The 17,875-nt window shown below is 38.2% G+C and overlaps 1 protein-coding gene across 1 annotated transcript in view; it reads right to left on the bottom strand.

The window, feature by feature from the left end:
• The window catches only part of FREM2 (FRAS1 related extracellular matrix 2), a 160,282-nt gene that overhangs the window by 38,170 nt on the left and 104,237 nt on the right, over nucleotides 1-17,875 (bottom strand). The window contains exons 7-11 of the mRNA XM_067713219.1: nucleotides 7,004-7,153; nucleotides 5,112-5,321; nucleotides 3,533-3,730; nucleotides 2,591-2,755; nucleotides 1,839-2,021 (exon numbers count right to left, since the gene is read on the bottom strand). Coding sequence (XP_067569320.1) covers nucleotides 1,839-2,021; nucleotides 2,591-2,755; nucleotides 3,533-3,730; nucleotides 5,112-5,321; nucleotides 7,004-7,153 — 906 coding nt within the window. The remainder of the gene's footprint in view (nucleotides 1-1,838; nucleotides 2,022-2,590; nucleotides 2,756-3,532; nucleotides 3,731-5,111; nucleotides 5,322-7,003; nucleotides 7,154-17,875) is intronic.

Genomic DNA, 17,875 nt, shown 5'->3' on the forward strand with positions numbered 1-17,875 from the left:
TCAGCACGGAATGGACTTTCTGGTTGAAGAACATTTCCATCACTCCATCTTTCCCTCACACTTTCCTAGCTTCCCTCATTTTCATTGCTTGTCTTGGCCTTGTAAACATTTGAGTTTTGTAACCCTCTGAATTATATAAACCTAGTTTCTGAGAAGTTGAAAACTTAAGTGTTTATTTTAAATGCTTAAATTAATTGTTTTCTTACAGTATACATGCTAGGTGATAGTTGTTTCCTCAGCCACTTTAGACTTTTTTTTTTTTAAATAAATTTATTTATTTATTTTTTGGCTGTGTTGGGTCTTCTTTGCTGCGGGCGGGCTTTCTCTAGTTGTGGTGAGCGGTGGCTTCTCTTGTTGCAGAGCATGGGCTCTAGGTGCACGGGCTCAGTAGTTGTGGCTCGCAGGCTCTAGAGTGCAGACTCAGTAGTTGTGGCGCACGGGCTTAGTTGCTCGGCAGCACATGGGATCTTCCTGGACCAGGGTTCGAACCCATGTCCCTTGCCTTGGCAGGCGGATTCTTAACTCCTGCACCACCAGGGAAGCCCCTAGACATTTTTAACCCAAAAATATTTGGGTTAAATATTAACCAAAAATATTTCAATGTTTATTCTATATTTAATTTTTTGTTTACCTCAATTTGGACCATAAAAGGAGAAATTAAAATATATTTCAGGAAAGATTATTAAATTTTTTTAATAAACACATGTTGACATTTATAGGATAAAAGAGACACAGGTTGATTTACTGTTATTTAAGTTTTCTCTGATTTCATTTGTCAATTTACTATATACATGTAATTTTGTTTCTGTCTTAGCAAAAAGAATTTTCTTTATAAGAAAAGCATCTTCTGTTAAAGATCATGTCATCCACATTTAGAAGGTGTTTCCTTCATGTAAAACATGCTCATTTTAGAAATAGTTATTTTAGATTTTATAATTTAGCAGCTGATCAGTTTTTTCCTCTCTTTTTGGGTTTTATGCATATATTTCCAATGTATTATCATTCTTTACGTAGAAAATAATATGAGGATAACTTTGAAGCTCTATAGTTCATCAAAACTTTTACCATATGTGCAAAGAAAATAAGTGTTCCTTTGTAGAAGATGCTAGTTTTTCCAACTGTTTCATTAATTCTATTACTGATTCTGTCACTTCCTAAACTTTGTTCTCAACTGAGCAGATCAGGATGAACGCCTGTAGTCTATGATCATCAAAAACTGCTGGCAGTCTCTATTTTGCCACTAAACAACCCACAGGGAGAGAGAAGAACTGACTTGTTTTATACTCATAAAAGTAATGGGTGAAATGATCCGAAAGTTTGAAGAAGGAGAGGGATGGATGAAATGTATTCATTATGAGTTCCTAAGGCCCAGAGAATTCATGGGCCCTGTGGCTGGTAATCTGTCCCCCTTTTACTGTCCTCCATTAACATTAAACTTTCTAGCTTGAAGTTTTGCATTGTTGTTGTTCTATGACTATCTTCTTGGCTATCATGCACATTTTCAATGCAATAGGATATTCAGGAAAATTGTTATTTAATATCGGATTGCCATAACGCAGGTAAAACCCACTGAAAATGAAAGGACTGTAGACTCAAAACAGAAGATCATCTAGCACACTAACTCAAAATTTCCCTAACACAGGTACCCAGCAGTCAAAAAGAGAAACTCTGGAAATAAATTCCATTGACTTTGTTTTCCTTAAGGAGATTAATTTAAAGGAGTACATGTATTTGTATTTCAGTTGGATGGATATCTCTCTTCCATTTTCTCAAGGGTACCAGCACTAACACAGTGTGAGCACAACCCATCTGGACACGGGCCCTAGGAGCCCCCATACCTTCCGACACAGGGTGATAGTCCTTTCCAGACGTGGCTGAACCGTCCTTGGTGTGAACCCTCACAACGGAAACCTTTGAAGTGTCTCCTTGGCGAATCACTGGAATTTTTATAACCACCGACTGTCCTGGTTCTTTGGGTTCACTGACGCTAAATTTGGTTTCTCCAAATTTAATAATTGTCTCTAAAACAGTGGGAGACACAGACAAATTAAATTGTAAAGGGAATGCTTTTTTTCTCCACTTCTAATGGTTTTTCTGTTTCCCATGTGGGAGGAGCTTAATTATATTATTCTCTTGCCTTCCCTCTGTCCCCTCACTCAGTATCACTGGTGTGTCATGAGAAACTGAGCATGCATGGCCCAGCTCCTTCCTTAGCAATTAACCAGCCCCCAGAAATCACGTGCTGTGGGCTGTGTCTATGCGCCAAAAATTTTACACGAGTGGGCCACTGACTAAGGGAAGGGAAGGAGGAAATTGTTGACCCAGGACGACCTGCACCCAAGGGTATGTGAGGAGTAGGGAGGTCTGAATGCCTGGGATTTAGCATTTAGGTATCAACCATATTCTTCAACATAATTTTCAGTTTAAATGGTTTATTTCGTTCTCCACTTATCTTAGTCTTTTTCCTATTTCTCAATTACTTTAAAAGCCAAGTCAGAAAGAGAGGGTTATTTTCTGAGCCACCTAAAACTTTAATACAGATGGATTTCAGTTCCTAATTTACAGTTGAACACAAGAAACAGCTTCTTACTATCAGCATCATCTCTGATCCTTATCAGAGTTTCATTTTGTTCACCAACCACAGCTCCAAAAGGGGAGTTGCTTTGTGGAGTGCCAAGAACCAGACGGAGCTCCTCTACCTCTTCGTATAGTACGTCATCCATCAGCTCAAGGATACAAGGCTTTTCAGTCTCACCTGGAACAATAATAACGACAGCAGGGCAGTCACATCCCGTAGGCCATAAGGGAAGCATCTGCAACCAGGAGGTAAGCCCCACGAGGGCAGGGATGTTGCTTTTTTCCCTGCTGTATCGACAGCGCAAGGAACAGTGTCTGGCATGTAATAAGCCTTTGATTAATATTTGCTGAATGAATGATGAGGTTTGAACATATGCAATGACAGGCCCTACTTGTACAGGGAGTTCTTTAATGCCTGTCTTAAGTTCTGTCACTTATGTCTGAAAACAAGGGGAAAAGAGGAAATGCCAATTTTATTTACAAATTTCTAACATTATGATCAGGAGGCAAATTTAGCAACTTTGTACTGGTTGGTCATTGTTAATTTGACCACAGCACATGTATCTTGTACAATTATTGGATCAAAGTGGTCAAATATTTTATGACATTGGATACATACTAAAAATGTGACATCTATTTCCTTTCATTTCTGTCATTTGAACATTAAGTCTTTCCCAGTACTGTGAAATCTACACATTTGATATGACATTATCTGCTGCATAAAGTTTGAATAAACAATATAGCACAGCACTAGAAACTAATCAATAAGTTGATACGGAAACCAAAGGAACATTCATTCACCCTGTTAATCTACCTCCCTTTGTTATCATTTAGTGCACATTAAACCATGTCATAAGCTTGCTGAAATCCAGAACCTGTATTTCCTTGATAGATATTTCACACCCCAAACTGGGCTTCTGCAAATTCCAAATAAAAATTTCAAGCCGAAACTTACCAGGGAGGAAGGTGATGGTGGAGAGATCAGTGTTTGGGCGTTCTTCAAAGTCCATCATCACTTGTGCAGACCCCTGGCGCGTATAGCATCTCACGGAAGACCTGTACTGGATATCTCCACTCCTGTGGATCACAGCAACTACCTGCCCATCATTTTCATTGCCAGTATATACTCGCTCTTTGAATTGCATCTTAGGCACTGCAAAAAAAATACAGGAAAATAAACATATGAATCAAAGTGAATAGAAATGTAAGGAAAACGCCATTTCAGGAAACATGGTTTCGTGGGAAGAATAATGGAACAGAAATGAGAAGAACTGGAACCAACTCTCCACTCAGTCACTTGCCAATGTTTTGGCCTTGAGCAAATCACTTAACTCAGTATTTTGATTTCCTTATCCTTGTAATTTTGCTCTGTCTATTTTGTGGAGTAGGAAGATGCAATGAAATGTGAGAAAGTAGATAAAACCAGAGATTTTAAGATGTCTGTATCTATATATGTTGCTTTACCATGAGCTTTTCAGAATTTCTTGATATGAATAATATTAAATATTGTGCACATAATCACATGCACAGTTTACCTGGACCGTGTTGGAAAAGTTGACAATGGCTATAATATTATATATATTACATAATAGAAAGTGACACCTATACTAGGTCAATTAACTATAGGCCTCATTGACAATAGGTTAGACTCCTCCAAGCAATGTCAGGATCATCGTGGTAGAAGATTATTCAGAATTTTCTTGTGATGACGTGTCAGAGAGACCTGCCATGTGTCCAGAAGCTTACTGCTTCAGAACAGTGTCTTTGGCACATCATTAGGGGAATTTCAGGAGTCTGGGAGTAAGGAGATAACAGAAAGTGTCTTGTGTTGAGAAATCGAAAAAGACCATTAATACTCAAGGGTTTGTGCAACCCCATGCGTTTCCACCCATCTGCGGGGGGGAGTTCTTGACACACAATCAAGATATTGATAGCAATCTCATTTTTTTAAATTTGCGAGGAAGACTGAAAGTTTTCTTCTGAAGCTGTTTAATTCTATCAAAATAATCAGGATGAGAAAGTAAGACTTGGTCAGCTAAGGTATTATTATGGGTTGAACTGTGTCCCCTAATTCCCAGGTTGAAGTCCTAACACCCAGTACCTCGGACTGTGACCTTATGTGGAGATAGGGTCTTTACAGAACTAATCAAGTAAAAATGAGGTCATTAGGGTGGGCCCTAATTCAATATGACTGGTGTCCTTATATAAAAGGGAAATTTGGACACAGAGACACACATAGAAGCTGATATAATGACACACAGGGGAAAAGATTGCCATCTACAAGACAAGAGGGAGGGCTGGAACAGATTCTTCTGTTGCATCCCTTAGAAGGAAGTAACCCTGCTGATACCTTGATCTTGGACTCCTAGCCTCCAGAACTGTCAGACAAGAAATTTCTGAGTCTGTAGTACTTTGTTATGGCAGCCCTAGCAAACTAATACGGGTATATAAACCCTAGTTTATCATTTTACTTAACATTTATATAAAGTCTACCTTATCGTTTTACTTATCATCATAAATTAATAAACACTCACAATCTGAGACAGAATCATTTATGGCCACCGTGGCTTTGCTGGGATCACCAAGGGCAGCATTCATAGGCATTCGAAGCACAAGTTCAAATTTCTCAATTCCCTCCAGCACCGGCTGTCCAAGATCATCCAGAATGATAACACGAACAGTCTGCATGTTGACTCCAGGTGCAAAATCTAAATTACGACTGATTCCCACATAGTCTGTTCCAGCTATGACAGTAACAGAAGAATTTTTCAGTTGGGGACTAACTCAATTTAAACAAAATTATGAGAAGCAAACTGTGAAGATATATTTATAATCCTTTTTAAAATATATAGACTAGCATACCGTTACAGAAAATACATTTAACGAAATGCAAAAGATTAGTATCTAACCTTTTGGTTATTGAGATGGTAGATCAAGGATCAGGTTCTGAACTTTGTCTTATCTATGTCTAACAAGTTATTTTACCTTTAGTTATTTTAGCTTTCTTATAGTTTTCTTCCATCTATTTTGGAATTCTCAAATAGAACTAGTAAAAATCAGGTCTAAAAATAACCAGCATATCAATCATTTGATTATCATAAATTATATATGAAATATAAATATTGAAATTTTGTTATCATTAGTTAAATATCCACATCTATTTTCAGAAGCTACTACAGAACTTTAGGTGTGTGCCTGCTGGTTAAAACAACACATTTCAGATACAAGCTTTTGTCTGACATGCTTCACCCACACCTGCCCCAGAGACATATTTGGGTTTTGGCTTATTATTTTTCAGACTGTGGGGCGCATACTAGTGTTGACATCTCCATTTATGTTCTAAAGTAGTTAAAAAAACAAAACTTTCTCTTAATCTTTAGGCACTACATCCATAAAGACTGAGAATAGGGGAGAGTGTTCAGTATTATTTCTTCCTTGTTTTCATACCTTCTGCTCTTCTAACTCTCCTTTTGTATCTGTTTACCTCTGAATATGCAACTATATTTGAGTATGTGTCTTTAATTCATCTTTAAAAGTCTCTGTATCTGAATCTCACTGTGGTTCTTTCCGTGTTTTTCTTTTCCTCTTCTTCTTTACCTTTATTCTCATCTCTTTCTTTGATTTGAATTTTCTGTAAAGAAATGACTGATTTGGCTAAACAAATGTTTATTGGACACCGGCTACATGCAAAACACTATGCTGGTTCTACAACATTTAAAAAGTGAAAACTTAAGGGTGACATAAAACGGGATGAATGGTATGCGTGATGAATGTGTGATGTGTGCACGATGTACGCGTGTGGGCATGTGTAAGAGATAGTTTGTACTGCTGGTCATTTAGGTGGAACAAAAAAGGAAATTTCTTATCTTATGCTTGTCCCAGCTTTAAGATAAACTTTTAGCAGATGTAGATTCCAGAATAAAAGGCAAGCATGTGTCGGCTAGGACAGATTGTATAATGAAGTGTAGGAAAAGTCTTTGGGTCCCAAGTATTTATGGGGACGTTTGTTTAAAATGAGGAAGGAGCCAAGCTAGAGATACATACCTGCATGACACTTAAATGCCACTAGATTTCTCTGAGGGTGGCCTTCACAATTATTCTAGTTGTGCATATGATGTCATAATATTCAACGATGGTAGATTTCCCAAGTATAGAGAACCAATTCATGCAAATAAAGGCATTCAAATGTAGAGTCTTTGACTTATATGTTTATAACTCAGCTTTTGATTTGTGGTCCTCTAGATGTATTTTCTCACAATAGTAAATAGAGCCTAGATTTGCCAACTATACAGTAATAATTTCAGAAAAAATTACATTCAACCAGACTGCTTAAACAGAAGTGAAGTATTTGGGCTTTAAGGTACTTCATCACGGCAAGTGGAAAATTGTAGAATACTCAAAAGAGTTGCTGTAGGAAACTGCTCACCATCAGCAGAGGGAGGGTCTGTCTTCTGAGACCTCACGGTGACGCTAGAAGCCTGGGACAGGTCAGTGCCGGCTCTCCACACCCGCACGTCCACAGAGCCTATGCTCTCGTCCACAGGGTACTCGACGTCACCAAAGTAGAGGATGGGTTCTGTTAAGAAGGAAACAGAAACCATTTCTGTTACGTTTACTTTTCCACATCAAACTGTACGATGAAATTCCAAAGAACAGTTCGCTTCATCTTATCGACTTCCTTATACCATCATTTTTTTTTCCTTTTAGCAAGATAACATCTCTTTAATCTCTAGACTTACACAGTTTTCAGATCAAAATGCCTCTGCTGAAAAACAAAAATACATATGGTAAAGTGTCTAATGGAACTTTTTCTTATTGCTTGTTTTTGTTGTTGTTGTTTTGCTGTGTTTTGTTTTGGCGGCGCTGCACGGCTTGTGGTATCTTAGTTCCCTGAACAGGGACTGAACCCCCGCCGCGGCAGTGGAAGCACCGAGGGGACCACCAGGGAATTGCCTGTGATGGAGCACCCTTATCTTGCGGCACATGAGTTACTTTGTCCCCTGTGTGTGGGGTTGTAAATGGCTTCTAAATGTACTTCCTAAAAGTTTAGCTGGCAAAGTAGCCGCAAAATGAAGCAAAACACATAAGCTGAAATTTTATGAATTTGGCCGGACGGCTCACTTTCCTGTCTCCTACCGCGTCATCACTCTGGGGACTATTTGCATAACGACATCTTCTAGCCCACCAGTCCGCTGTCTTTGGGCCTCTTATAACCCCTAGAGAGTTAGCCCCTATTGGCATAACTAGACTACATACGATTGGCATAACTAGAAAATATATGATTATGAGTCCTGAAGACTTTAGGACATCATAGTAGGTTACCTATAGGGTTTTGGGGGTACTCTATACTGAGGTTCCACTAGAGAAATAATCTCATACCAAGGGGCTTACTTTTTTTTTTTTTTTTTCCGGTACGCGGGCCTCTCACTGTTGTGGCCTCTCCCGCTGCGGAGCACAGGCTCCGGACGCGCAGGCTCAGCGGCCATGGCTCACGGGCCCAGCCGCTCCGCGGCATGTGGGATCCTCCCGGACCGGGGCACGAACCCGTGTCCCCTGCATCGGCAGGCGGACTCTCAACCGCTGCGCCACCACGGAAGCCCTTACATTTGTTTTAAACGTGTATGAAAATCATGTGACTTAGGCCATTAAAACAGGACACACACTTTGGAGACTTTGTATTTTTCTCCAGTATTGGCGATGAATTGATCTAACCATCATTCCCTGTCTGATTCTACCCGTGACCAGCAGTTTACCTCGTGAGACAGCTGCCAGAGTCTGAGGGATAGCAGTTAGCTGACTAATGAAGAAACCTGGGAGACAATCTATGAGCTTTTAAAAAAAATCCCCAAAACTTATTTTGAAATATTTATAGGCTTGTGGGAAATTGCAGAAATAGTAAATGGAGTGTATACTTTCCCTATTGTGAGCTTATCAACAAAGATAAATTAATTGAGTATATTCATGTGATAAGGCAGATAGTCCTTTGACTTGAGACATTTTAGTCATCTGTGTGTGGTTTTTACAGGACTCCAGAGATCTAAGTCTAAAAGTTCATGCAACTCACATCAATGTTCCCTAAAACACAAGGTCATTCAAGAGACGACTATCACATTTCAGAGCATTTAATTGAATTACCAAACACAAAAATGAAACAAAACCCTACAATTATGGCTCACAACCACAGGAAACCCATTCTGTGCACTGCTCGAGGAAGGATTCTTTATCTTCCTTCCCCCCAATAAATGATCTTTATTGAAACTGGAAAGTTGTGTTTTCTTTGTCTCTTCATATGCGAGCATGATAAAAAGCACAGAGCTCCCTGAACTCTTGAATAATACAAAAGCAACCTTGGAGACTTTGCTGCATATTTTGGTTCACGGGGTGATAAATCTGCCCACAGCTTACTTTCACCTTCTCATCCCTTCAGCCTGGACAGTGCTAGGGCCTGTGAGTGGATGTACACAGATGAAGGGATTATCTTATTCACCCCAGCCAAGGTGGACCTCAAATACAAGCCAATAAATTCCTTACATTTCTCACGCTGAGCAGGGGGCAAAGGTGAAGACGAACCCTGAAAATGCTTATTGTGACCAGACGACCACACCAAGCACATCTGTGTGTCTTTTAAAAGGCTTTTGCGATTATTGCAGAGGCCTGATCATCTGCATCTAGTGAGTGATCTAAGCCTCTTCACATTCCTGGCAAACCGCATCATTGTACAGATTAGATTTGAGTTATGGAAGATATCTGTGAAATGCAGTGAGGGAGACCCCTCCCGTATTCCCGTCTCTCTGCTCCTCCCAGATACATACTAGAGGTGGAACAGACTAAAATCACGTGAGTGAATACGACCATGGATCACCAAATGGGCTACGCAGAGACCAAATTTTGTTCTGCAAGTGTGTGTTCAGACTCACTCCGTCAACTGCAGATCAAGTGTTTTGATGTTATAGCATAATGTGCAGTTCATATAAGGAAAAAAAGAGTTCTATGTATTCAATAGTACTCTGAAATTTTTTTATCCAAGTTGTCATTAAGAGTGAAGAGTAATGATAATAGTTACCACGTGTAGAACATTTATTATGTGTCTGACATATGTGCTTTATGCGTGTGTGTGTGAGAGAGAGAGAGAGAGGAAGGGAGAGAGACAGAGGTGGGAGGTCACAGCACATGTGACAATGCAATAAATAATAAGATTTATGTGAATGATGCAAACAATGTATCGTATCGCCATTGTATAGTGTGTGGTTACCTCCAGCAGAAAGAAAGAGGAGGAATGGAAAAAGGGTTTTAATCCTAAACCTCTCAATTTCACCACTGCAGCTAATAGAACGCATTAGGAAAGATATTTTTCTCCTTAAGATTGATTTTTTTTGCCTATCTGTAGATTTAAGTTAGTTATGTACTTTCTCTCCCTCTCTGTGCTCTATTCATGATCACTGGAAAATTAGTCTACTAATCAATTGCAGTCACTGCAATTAAAGTATAAAGTGACTCTGATGAAATTAAAACACGTTTTAATAGTTTTTATTCATTCTCATTAACTGCCTAGTTTCTTACATCATGAATAAAAAGAAATGGTGGCATTAGCACCTCTGTATCTTTTCAGTGTGGTTGAATGAGAACTGCAAAGAATCATCATTATTGTTATTTCAACTTCTCAATACCTTGTCATAAGTCTCTAAAACTTAAATATTATTTTTAATTATTACCATTTGTACAGAATCTTATGGAATGTGAACGACTTAAAAATCCTTCAAGCAGTGAGTTGAGTTATAGATAATTGCTCAAGATAACTGGCAAGAATTTCCTTGACCATTTTAATGTGGAAGTAATAAACTAGTGAAAGGAAGAGAGAGATAAATGGATGAAACTGTCAACAGTTAAAGGATACCTATGCGAAATTCAGAAGAATTGCTTGTTCTTGCAAATTATCATTATTTATGAATAAGATTTTAACTCACCTCTCTGGTTTTTATCTAGAAGCTTGGTTTCTCTTAAAAGTTAAGTAAACTGTAGACCTTTGTCTATTAGTTTTGTAAATATCCATATTACAACTTCAAGTAGATCAGAAAGAAAAAAAACTATTTAATTGTGTAATCAGATCTTAAATACACACCGTGCCTTGTAAGTTCACAATCTTAATAGAGAAAACAGTCAGTGGCTGGTATTACTACCTGGAATGAGAAAATATCAAATAAAGTCATGTAGCCCACACCCACAAAACACCATAAAACAGTCATTCGTCACCACTCCACCAACCACAGGTGACACGGCAGAATGCACGTTTATTCCCCCAGCGGAGAAAAGATAAGTTATATACAAACAGTGTGAGGGAAGCACAAGGGAGGTTTTTAAATTGGCCACGTGATATAGTGTGAAATTCTCAAGGGAAGCCAAACTCTACTCTCTGTATCCTTTGTGGTGTTAACACTTTTAAAGAAAGGGCACAGATCAAGGCATTGCCTACAGAAGAGTCTGTTTTAGTTCATTAAACATTAATATGCTTTTCAAGGTTGGGAATACTTTCAATACAAACAACACAGATAGGATCATGTCTATTTCTTGCAAACATAGTTGACGAGGAGGCTTGGCGTACAACACACACACCTGCAATGAAGACAAAGGGAAAATCATTTAAGTTTTTCCCCACAGGGAAAAAGTGAACTTTTTTCCTTTGCTCAGTCTGTGGTGTCTAGATTGATGTTTACAATTACTTTGTGTCTCATGAGATGAAAGGAAGAGGTGCCAGTAGTAATTGCTATCTGGAGCCAAATCTTATTTACTCACGTGTACCTGGAACATTGGTCAAGTAGGCTTTGCAGCTCTAAGATGTTTGCTTAGAATTGAAAAAAAAAAAAACCAAAAAACTTCTACGCCATCTTTTGGTTCAGGGCTGAAAATAATACAAAGGAACCTCCCTAAATGATTTCCAATTCAGATCTCTCTTCTGAGTTTTGGACCTTGAAAACTGGCTGCCTACACAACGCCATGCCGTCGGCACCTCAAGGTAAACTCAAACAGAGGCAGCAGAGTCACCACCACTGCCCACCCCCTGGCTTCTCTCTCTGTCACTGCCACTACCTTAGATGCAGCCAGCGTCACCTGACATTGAACTCTCCCAACAGCAACTTAGCTAGGCTCTTAACCAGAGGCCATCCCCCAAAGCAAATCTCATCATGGCAATCCCTTTGCTGAAAGCCTTTCAAAGTTTCAACGCTCTTAGGGCTGCTAACAGACTTTTTAACATTGGTTAAAAACACTGGTTTGTAAAACACTAAACATTTGGTCTCAGTTTGCCTTTTAAATCTCATTTTAGCCTCTTTTCTACCCCAAAATCCAGTGTGTTGAACGTCTTAAATGTGGCACTCCCAGTCTTTGCTATACCACTGCCATTGCTTTGAACACCCTTCCCTCCTCACAGGATAACTCCGGTTTCAGATTTTTTTTATTTTTATTTTTTAGACGCACCACGCGGCTTGTGGGATCTTAGTTCCCTGACCAGGGATGGAACCCAGACTCCCTGCAATGGAAGCACGGAGTCCTAAACCACTGGACACCAGGGAGTTCGGGTTTCAGGAGAAGTCACTTGTGCTGGGGAGCACCCTGTCTTCCCTCGTCAACCCCGCCCCCTCCCCAGTCACCTCAGGCTTGTATCCCTCACTGTCTCTGAGCTCTCTAAGGGGAGGAATTAAGCCTCCTTTACTCACTGACGCCTTCCTAACACTTAGTGTAATCAGTATCTGGCCGTAGGTGCTCAATTAACGTTTGCGGAGGTAATGAACACCGTGTAAAATAGGATCAGTGATTTGCCAGAGCAAATGAATAAATACGTCTTTGTGGTGGCTGAGTTAGAAGACAACCGTCCTTAGCATCAGGCAGTGGGAGTTACAAAGCCTCAGAAGGAGGATGAAGTGCTCGTCTTTGCAGTAAAACGACTGCTGAGGGCTGACCTTTGAATCTGGAGCAGGTCCACAGGGGCAAGGGGAGCCCACCACAATGAACTCCAAGAGAAGGGTTTTTTTTTACTTCCACTTTTTAAATACTTTGCCTCCAGGCATTTCCAAGTTGGATGTGCATTAGAATCCGCCAAGGAGATTTAAAGATACAGATGCTTGTTCTCACCTCCAATTTATCGAATCATAATTTCCAATGGGTTCCCCCAGGCACCAGTGTTTTCTCTTTTTCTTTTTCTTTCTTTCCTTCCTTTCTTTCTTTCTTTTTCTCTCTCTCTTTCTTCCTTTCTTTTTCTTTCTTTCTTCCTTTCTTCCTTTCTTCCTTCCTTTCTTCCTTCCCTCCTTCCCTCCTTTCTTCCTTTCTTTCTTTTTCTAAGCTGACTATATTTTTTAGAGTAGTTTTCAGTTCAGAATTGTTTTCAGAGCAAAACTGAGCAGAAGGTACAGAGATCTACCATATACTCCCAGCCCCACCCGTGTATCTCACCAGTGCTTTTGAAAACCTCTACAGGTCTCAGCAACCTTCAGGTTGTTTTAGCTCATGTCAGTGTCTTTAGCAAATAATAAGTATTGGTTAGATACCACACTAATTGTTTTGATTTCAGTATCTTACTTCATCCTTACAGCCACCCTATGAGGTACGTACTATATTAGTCTTCTTTTCACAGATAAGGAAACTAAGGATTAGGGAGATTGAGAGATTTGCCCAAAGTCACACATCAGGGAAATGGTGGGTTAGGATCCATGCCTAGATAAAGTGTGTACCCTTAACGAAGCTAACTAACCTTAACTAAGGCAACCATAATACAAAAGGTTGTCACAAGATTTTAATGAACATAATTCCTACCCTGAATTCAATGTATGTAGGTGTATCATATAGAAATGCTAACGTAAGTGTACAAAGATACATACACAAGTATGTTGTACTTCATTTGTACTCAGGCACAACTGAAAACAAGCCCAAAATCCCTCAGAAGGGGACTGGTTGAATTACAGTTCATTCAGAAAATGAAAGACCAGGCTATGAAGTTGATTTTTTTTCTTTCCTTTTTTTAAGGTAGAAAATCTAGTGAAGACATTGACATCTGGTTAAAGACAGTTTTGTGATTTCACACCCTCTACTTGGCTTCCTCAGCAGCAATGATAGATTAAAAATGAAAGATAGCATGCCATTTCTTCTTGGTAGCTTTGAAGACTTTCCCTTTATCATTATTACGCTTGATAAGGAAAGGGAGAGCTATGCTCAAAACAAGATAAGCATCTCTGTGAACTAAGAACGTAACAGAACAACAGGACATCACAGTGGTGAGCGGAGCGCAAAGCGAATGGTTCTGCTGGCCTCTTGTCTGCACAAAGGCTGCGAATCAACACTGGAGCCATAGAAACCAAAGGAAAACGGAACTCAAGAGCGAGGGCAAAATAAACATATTTTCAGCCATTAAAGACGAAGAGGTTTTCTTACCTATAGATGCACACTGAGAAAGTGCTAAAAGCACAGAAGAAAAGTAAAATCAAATGGAGCAACTGGATGCAAGACACTTTGCTGAGCAATCGATAAAATATGCTGGTAAATCCAACTATTGATGGCAAGCATAAACGATCATCGTAACTGATATTCTCAACTTAACGCTGAAACTGAAACTTGCGACAACAGAGAGGAAGTTATAAACAGATGAATTCAGTGGGTGTCTAGACTATTCCATGTCCTTGTCTTTTTCAAGAGAGTAAACTTTGTTAGGCAGATAGTAAAGTATCTTCATGAAAATTATGAGTTGCCACCAAAAGGACAGAAACCAGTAGAAAATAAAGATCACAAAGGATACGGGAAACTTTCTTGGCATAACAAGAAGCTGTGAAGGAGGGAAAAAAATAGAGGAAAAATCCATATGCAGAAACCCCAAATTAAAAGCCCAAGTATATTGCCATCACTAGAATAAGGCAAACGGCTTAACTTTCCTTATTTAAAACAGATGGGCTGGATTAAAAAACAAACAGACGTAAAAAAGTAGCTGTAAACAAAATTTGAGGAAAATATGAAAACTATAAGGATGTAAGAAGGCTATGTTAAACCAACAGGAAAAAAGCAAGGCAGCGTGGTAACATTAACAAAAGTCCAAATACAATTTAAAGCAAATTCATTAATACAGAGGAATTCCACATAATACAAAACAACGGCCAACCAGGATTATCTGACATTCTTGAATTTGTATTGAAATATATAAAGCAAAAATTGACGATTATAGGAAAATATTGATTAATCCACGATTATAGTGGGTTTTTTAAGTCTTACAATGCTCAGAAAATGATAGATGAGGCAAAATAATGTAGTAGGAATATTAAAAAATATCGCAACATAACCTTTGTCTACAGCATGTATGTATCCCTGAGCCCCAAAACAAAAGATTGGTATCCAAAATAAATGAAAACTTTTATAAATCTACAACAAAAATTTTAACAGCAAATGGAAAAATTGAAAAATTATATAAACATTCAAATCTCAGGAGAGAAAACTTTCACTGTTATATGGAAATAATCTTAAAATGAGATATTATTTAATATTCATAAGATTAGCAAAACCCAAACAGTTCAACAATGTGTGGAAACAGACATTCTCAGATGCTGCTGGTAGAAAGGCAATTGATTCAATCACTTTGGAGAGAGTTGGCAATATCTGTTAGAATTGAACTTGTACGTCCAGCATGACCCATCAATTCTATCTCTAGGTATACACCCTAGAAAAGTTCCCTACACGTATATTCAGGAATATTTACAAATATGTTTAGTGCAACTCTATGTATACATACAAAACCCAATGTCAGTAGGGCGGCAGGGGAATGGATAATAACACTCATTTAAATTCATCAAAATAACCAGATCTTGAAAACACGATGCTGATTTAAAAAAAAAAAAAAAAAGCAAGTTGAAATAGATACTTATCCAGTTTGCGATCATTGCTACTTTGGAGGCCCATGGTAGTTGAATGGTACTAGAAGGAAAATTATGTTTTATGTCTAGTGTTTGATTCCTTTAAAGGACCTGAGGCAACTAAGAAAAATGGAACACTGGTTAATTTTAGATAGAGCACACATGACGCTGTATAATTTTTGAACATTTCTGTAAAGAAAAAAAATTCTTACATGATAGTTATAGAATGGTATGTATAAAATAATCCGTGTTGTTCATACACATATTATTGATGCACAGAAAAATAAGAAAGAATATATATCAAGTTGCTAACTGGTTATTTCTTAGAGATGGGATCATGAGGGAAGTTTGCCTCCCTTGTTGCACATTTCTTCCACACACTAATTTGCTATATACTTTACATTTTTTCCCCAAGTAGCATCTATTACGTTTGTAAATAGGAAGAAAAAAAATTAGATTAACTTCCTTCTATAAATAACATCTTGTAAAAAATTAGTTTTAAATAATTTTGACTGGGCCTTTCCCTACTTTTCTTTCAAAACATATGTAAACACACATTCTTAAGAAAGACCTAATATTTAGTCTCTAAAAAGCACTTTCAAAATTCTTGTTGGAAAAAAAAAGGTCAAATATATGTTTGAGTATATGTCAGTTTAAAGGCATGTTTTGACATTGCTTTTCCTTGCCAACTATAATTTTCTCAGAAAGAATAAAGAAAAGTCAGGACATGTCTAAAATGCTTATAACTTAAGGACTGAATCTTCCCAAGATTTCAGCTGAGAATACGTGGTGAGCCTTTCTCCAAAAAAAGATACTGTAATTAGAGATTCTACTGTCGATCTAGTTTCACTCCAAAACTCTGATTTTGTCTTTTTCAGGGTCGATACAAGTTTAAATAAAATTTAAATGTTAAGGTCATCAGAGTTTTCCACCATCCAGTAGCATTTGAAGAAGGCTTCCTGAATATTCTTTATTCAACAAATATTTCTGAGAACCCATCTCTAGGAGAGTGTTTTTAAAACTCTTTTTTATTTCTATCCTATATGATATCACATCATATAAACAAGGGAGAGGAAGGAAAACTGGTTATAACTCTCTAACTGATTTCTCAACTCAATGGATTCAATTTACAATTTCCTAAACAGTATTCTTTGTAGCATCTAAAACTGAATGTAATGATAAGTACTAAGCAAATAAGAGATATCTTGCATATGTGAAAAAGATATTTACTATCTCATGAGTGGGATAGAAAAAGATCTGAAAACAACTTAAAAGCTCATCAATATGGACTTTTTAAAATACGTTACAGCCACCCTGTGGAATACTATGTAGCCATTAAAAAGAATCAGTAGGTTTATGACACAAAAAGCTTTTTGTGTCATACACTGTTATGTGAAATAACTATAACATAAAATACTATGCAGAAAAAGATCAAGTAGAATAACAAACATTAATTGAGTATTTTCAGTATGCCTGAATTGTTCTAAGTGCTCATAACCTTTTGAGGTAGGTATTATTATCATCTCCACTATACAGATAAGGAAACTGAAGTCCAGGAGTTCCAGATCAATAGCCAGTAAGTGGAAAGGAAGTCAGACTGCCTCCCTCTAGAATATGTGCTCGTTGCCTCTTCACTATAACAATAATTACTTCTAATCAAAGTAAAAGAAAATGTGTGCATGAAATTGTGTGTACAGAAAAGCCACACGTTGTACTTAAGTGACCTCAAGGGAGAGGTGTGGGTCTGAAGAGGGAGATAAGACAAGACTACTGCCATTTAGTTTGTGTACTTCTCTATGGTTCTCATGTAATACTTTTGTAATGAAAGTATTAATACTAAGCAAGAATTAATCTGCATAACACACCTCCATTAAACATAACCTCAAAACAGTAGATTTAAGAAAAACATTTATTACAGAGTGGAAAGTCTCTTCTCTCTTGTTAAAATCTTTAAAACATTTTTTTTACCCTTAACAGATTCTGGCATCTTTACCAGCTTGCTGCAGTATTTCTCAGTGGTGTGGATGAGAATCCTCTCTAGGGAACCGAGAAGTTATTGCACTTTCCAAAAAATCATTATCTAAGACTCTGCACGGTCCTGCAAGGTTTGTGCCTTTCGATTTTCACATCTAACCTCCTCCCAGTTGACAGCCGTCAAGCAAGTCCTGCAGCTCATACTTCACATGGCGCTTTTCACGCTGTATTCACATGACTCATTCACTCACTCATCTCCCTCATTAGACAGAGACCTCCCCAAAGGTGGAAATCAAGTACTACTGTTCATCCATAAACTCCAATGAGAAGTGTGGAGCCTGACATACGAGGTCATAAAATAGTGTGTGGAGACATAAGCTAAGACTGATACCGCTTCCAGTCTCTAATCCAAAGTAATCATCACTATGGCTCTAAAGCTCATC

Source organism: Pseudorca crassidens, chromosome 18, assembly GCF_039906515.1.
Source record: "Pseudorca crassidens isolate mPseCra1 chromosome 18, mPseCra1.hap1, whole genome shotgun sequence".
Classification (NCBI taxonomy): Eukaryota; Metazoa; Chordata; class Mammalia; order Artiodactyla; family Delphinidae; genus Pseudorca; species Pseudorca crassidens.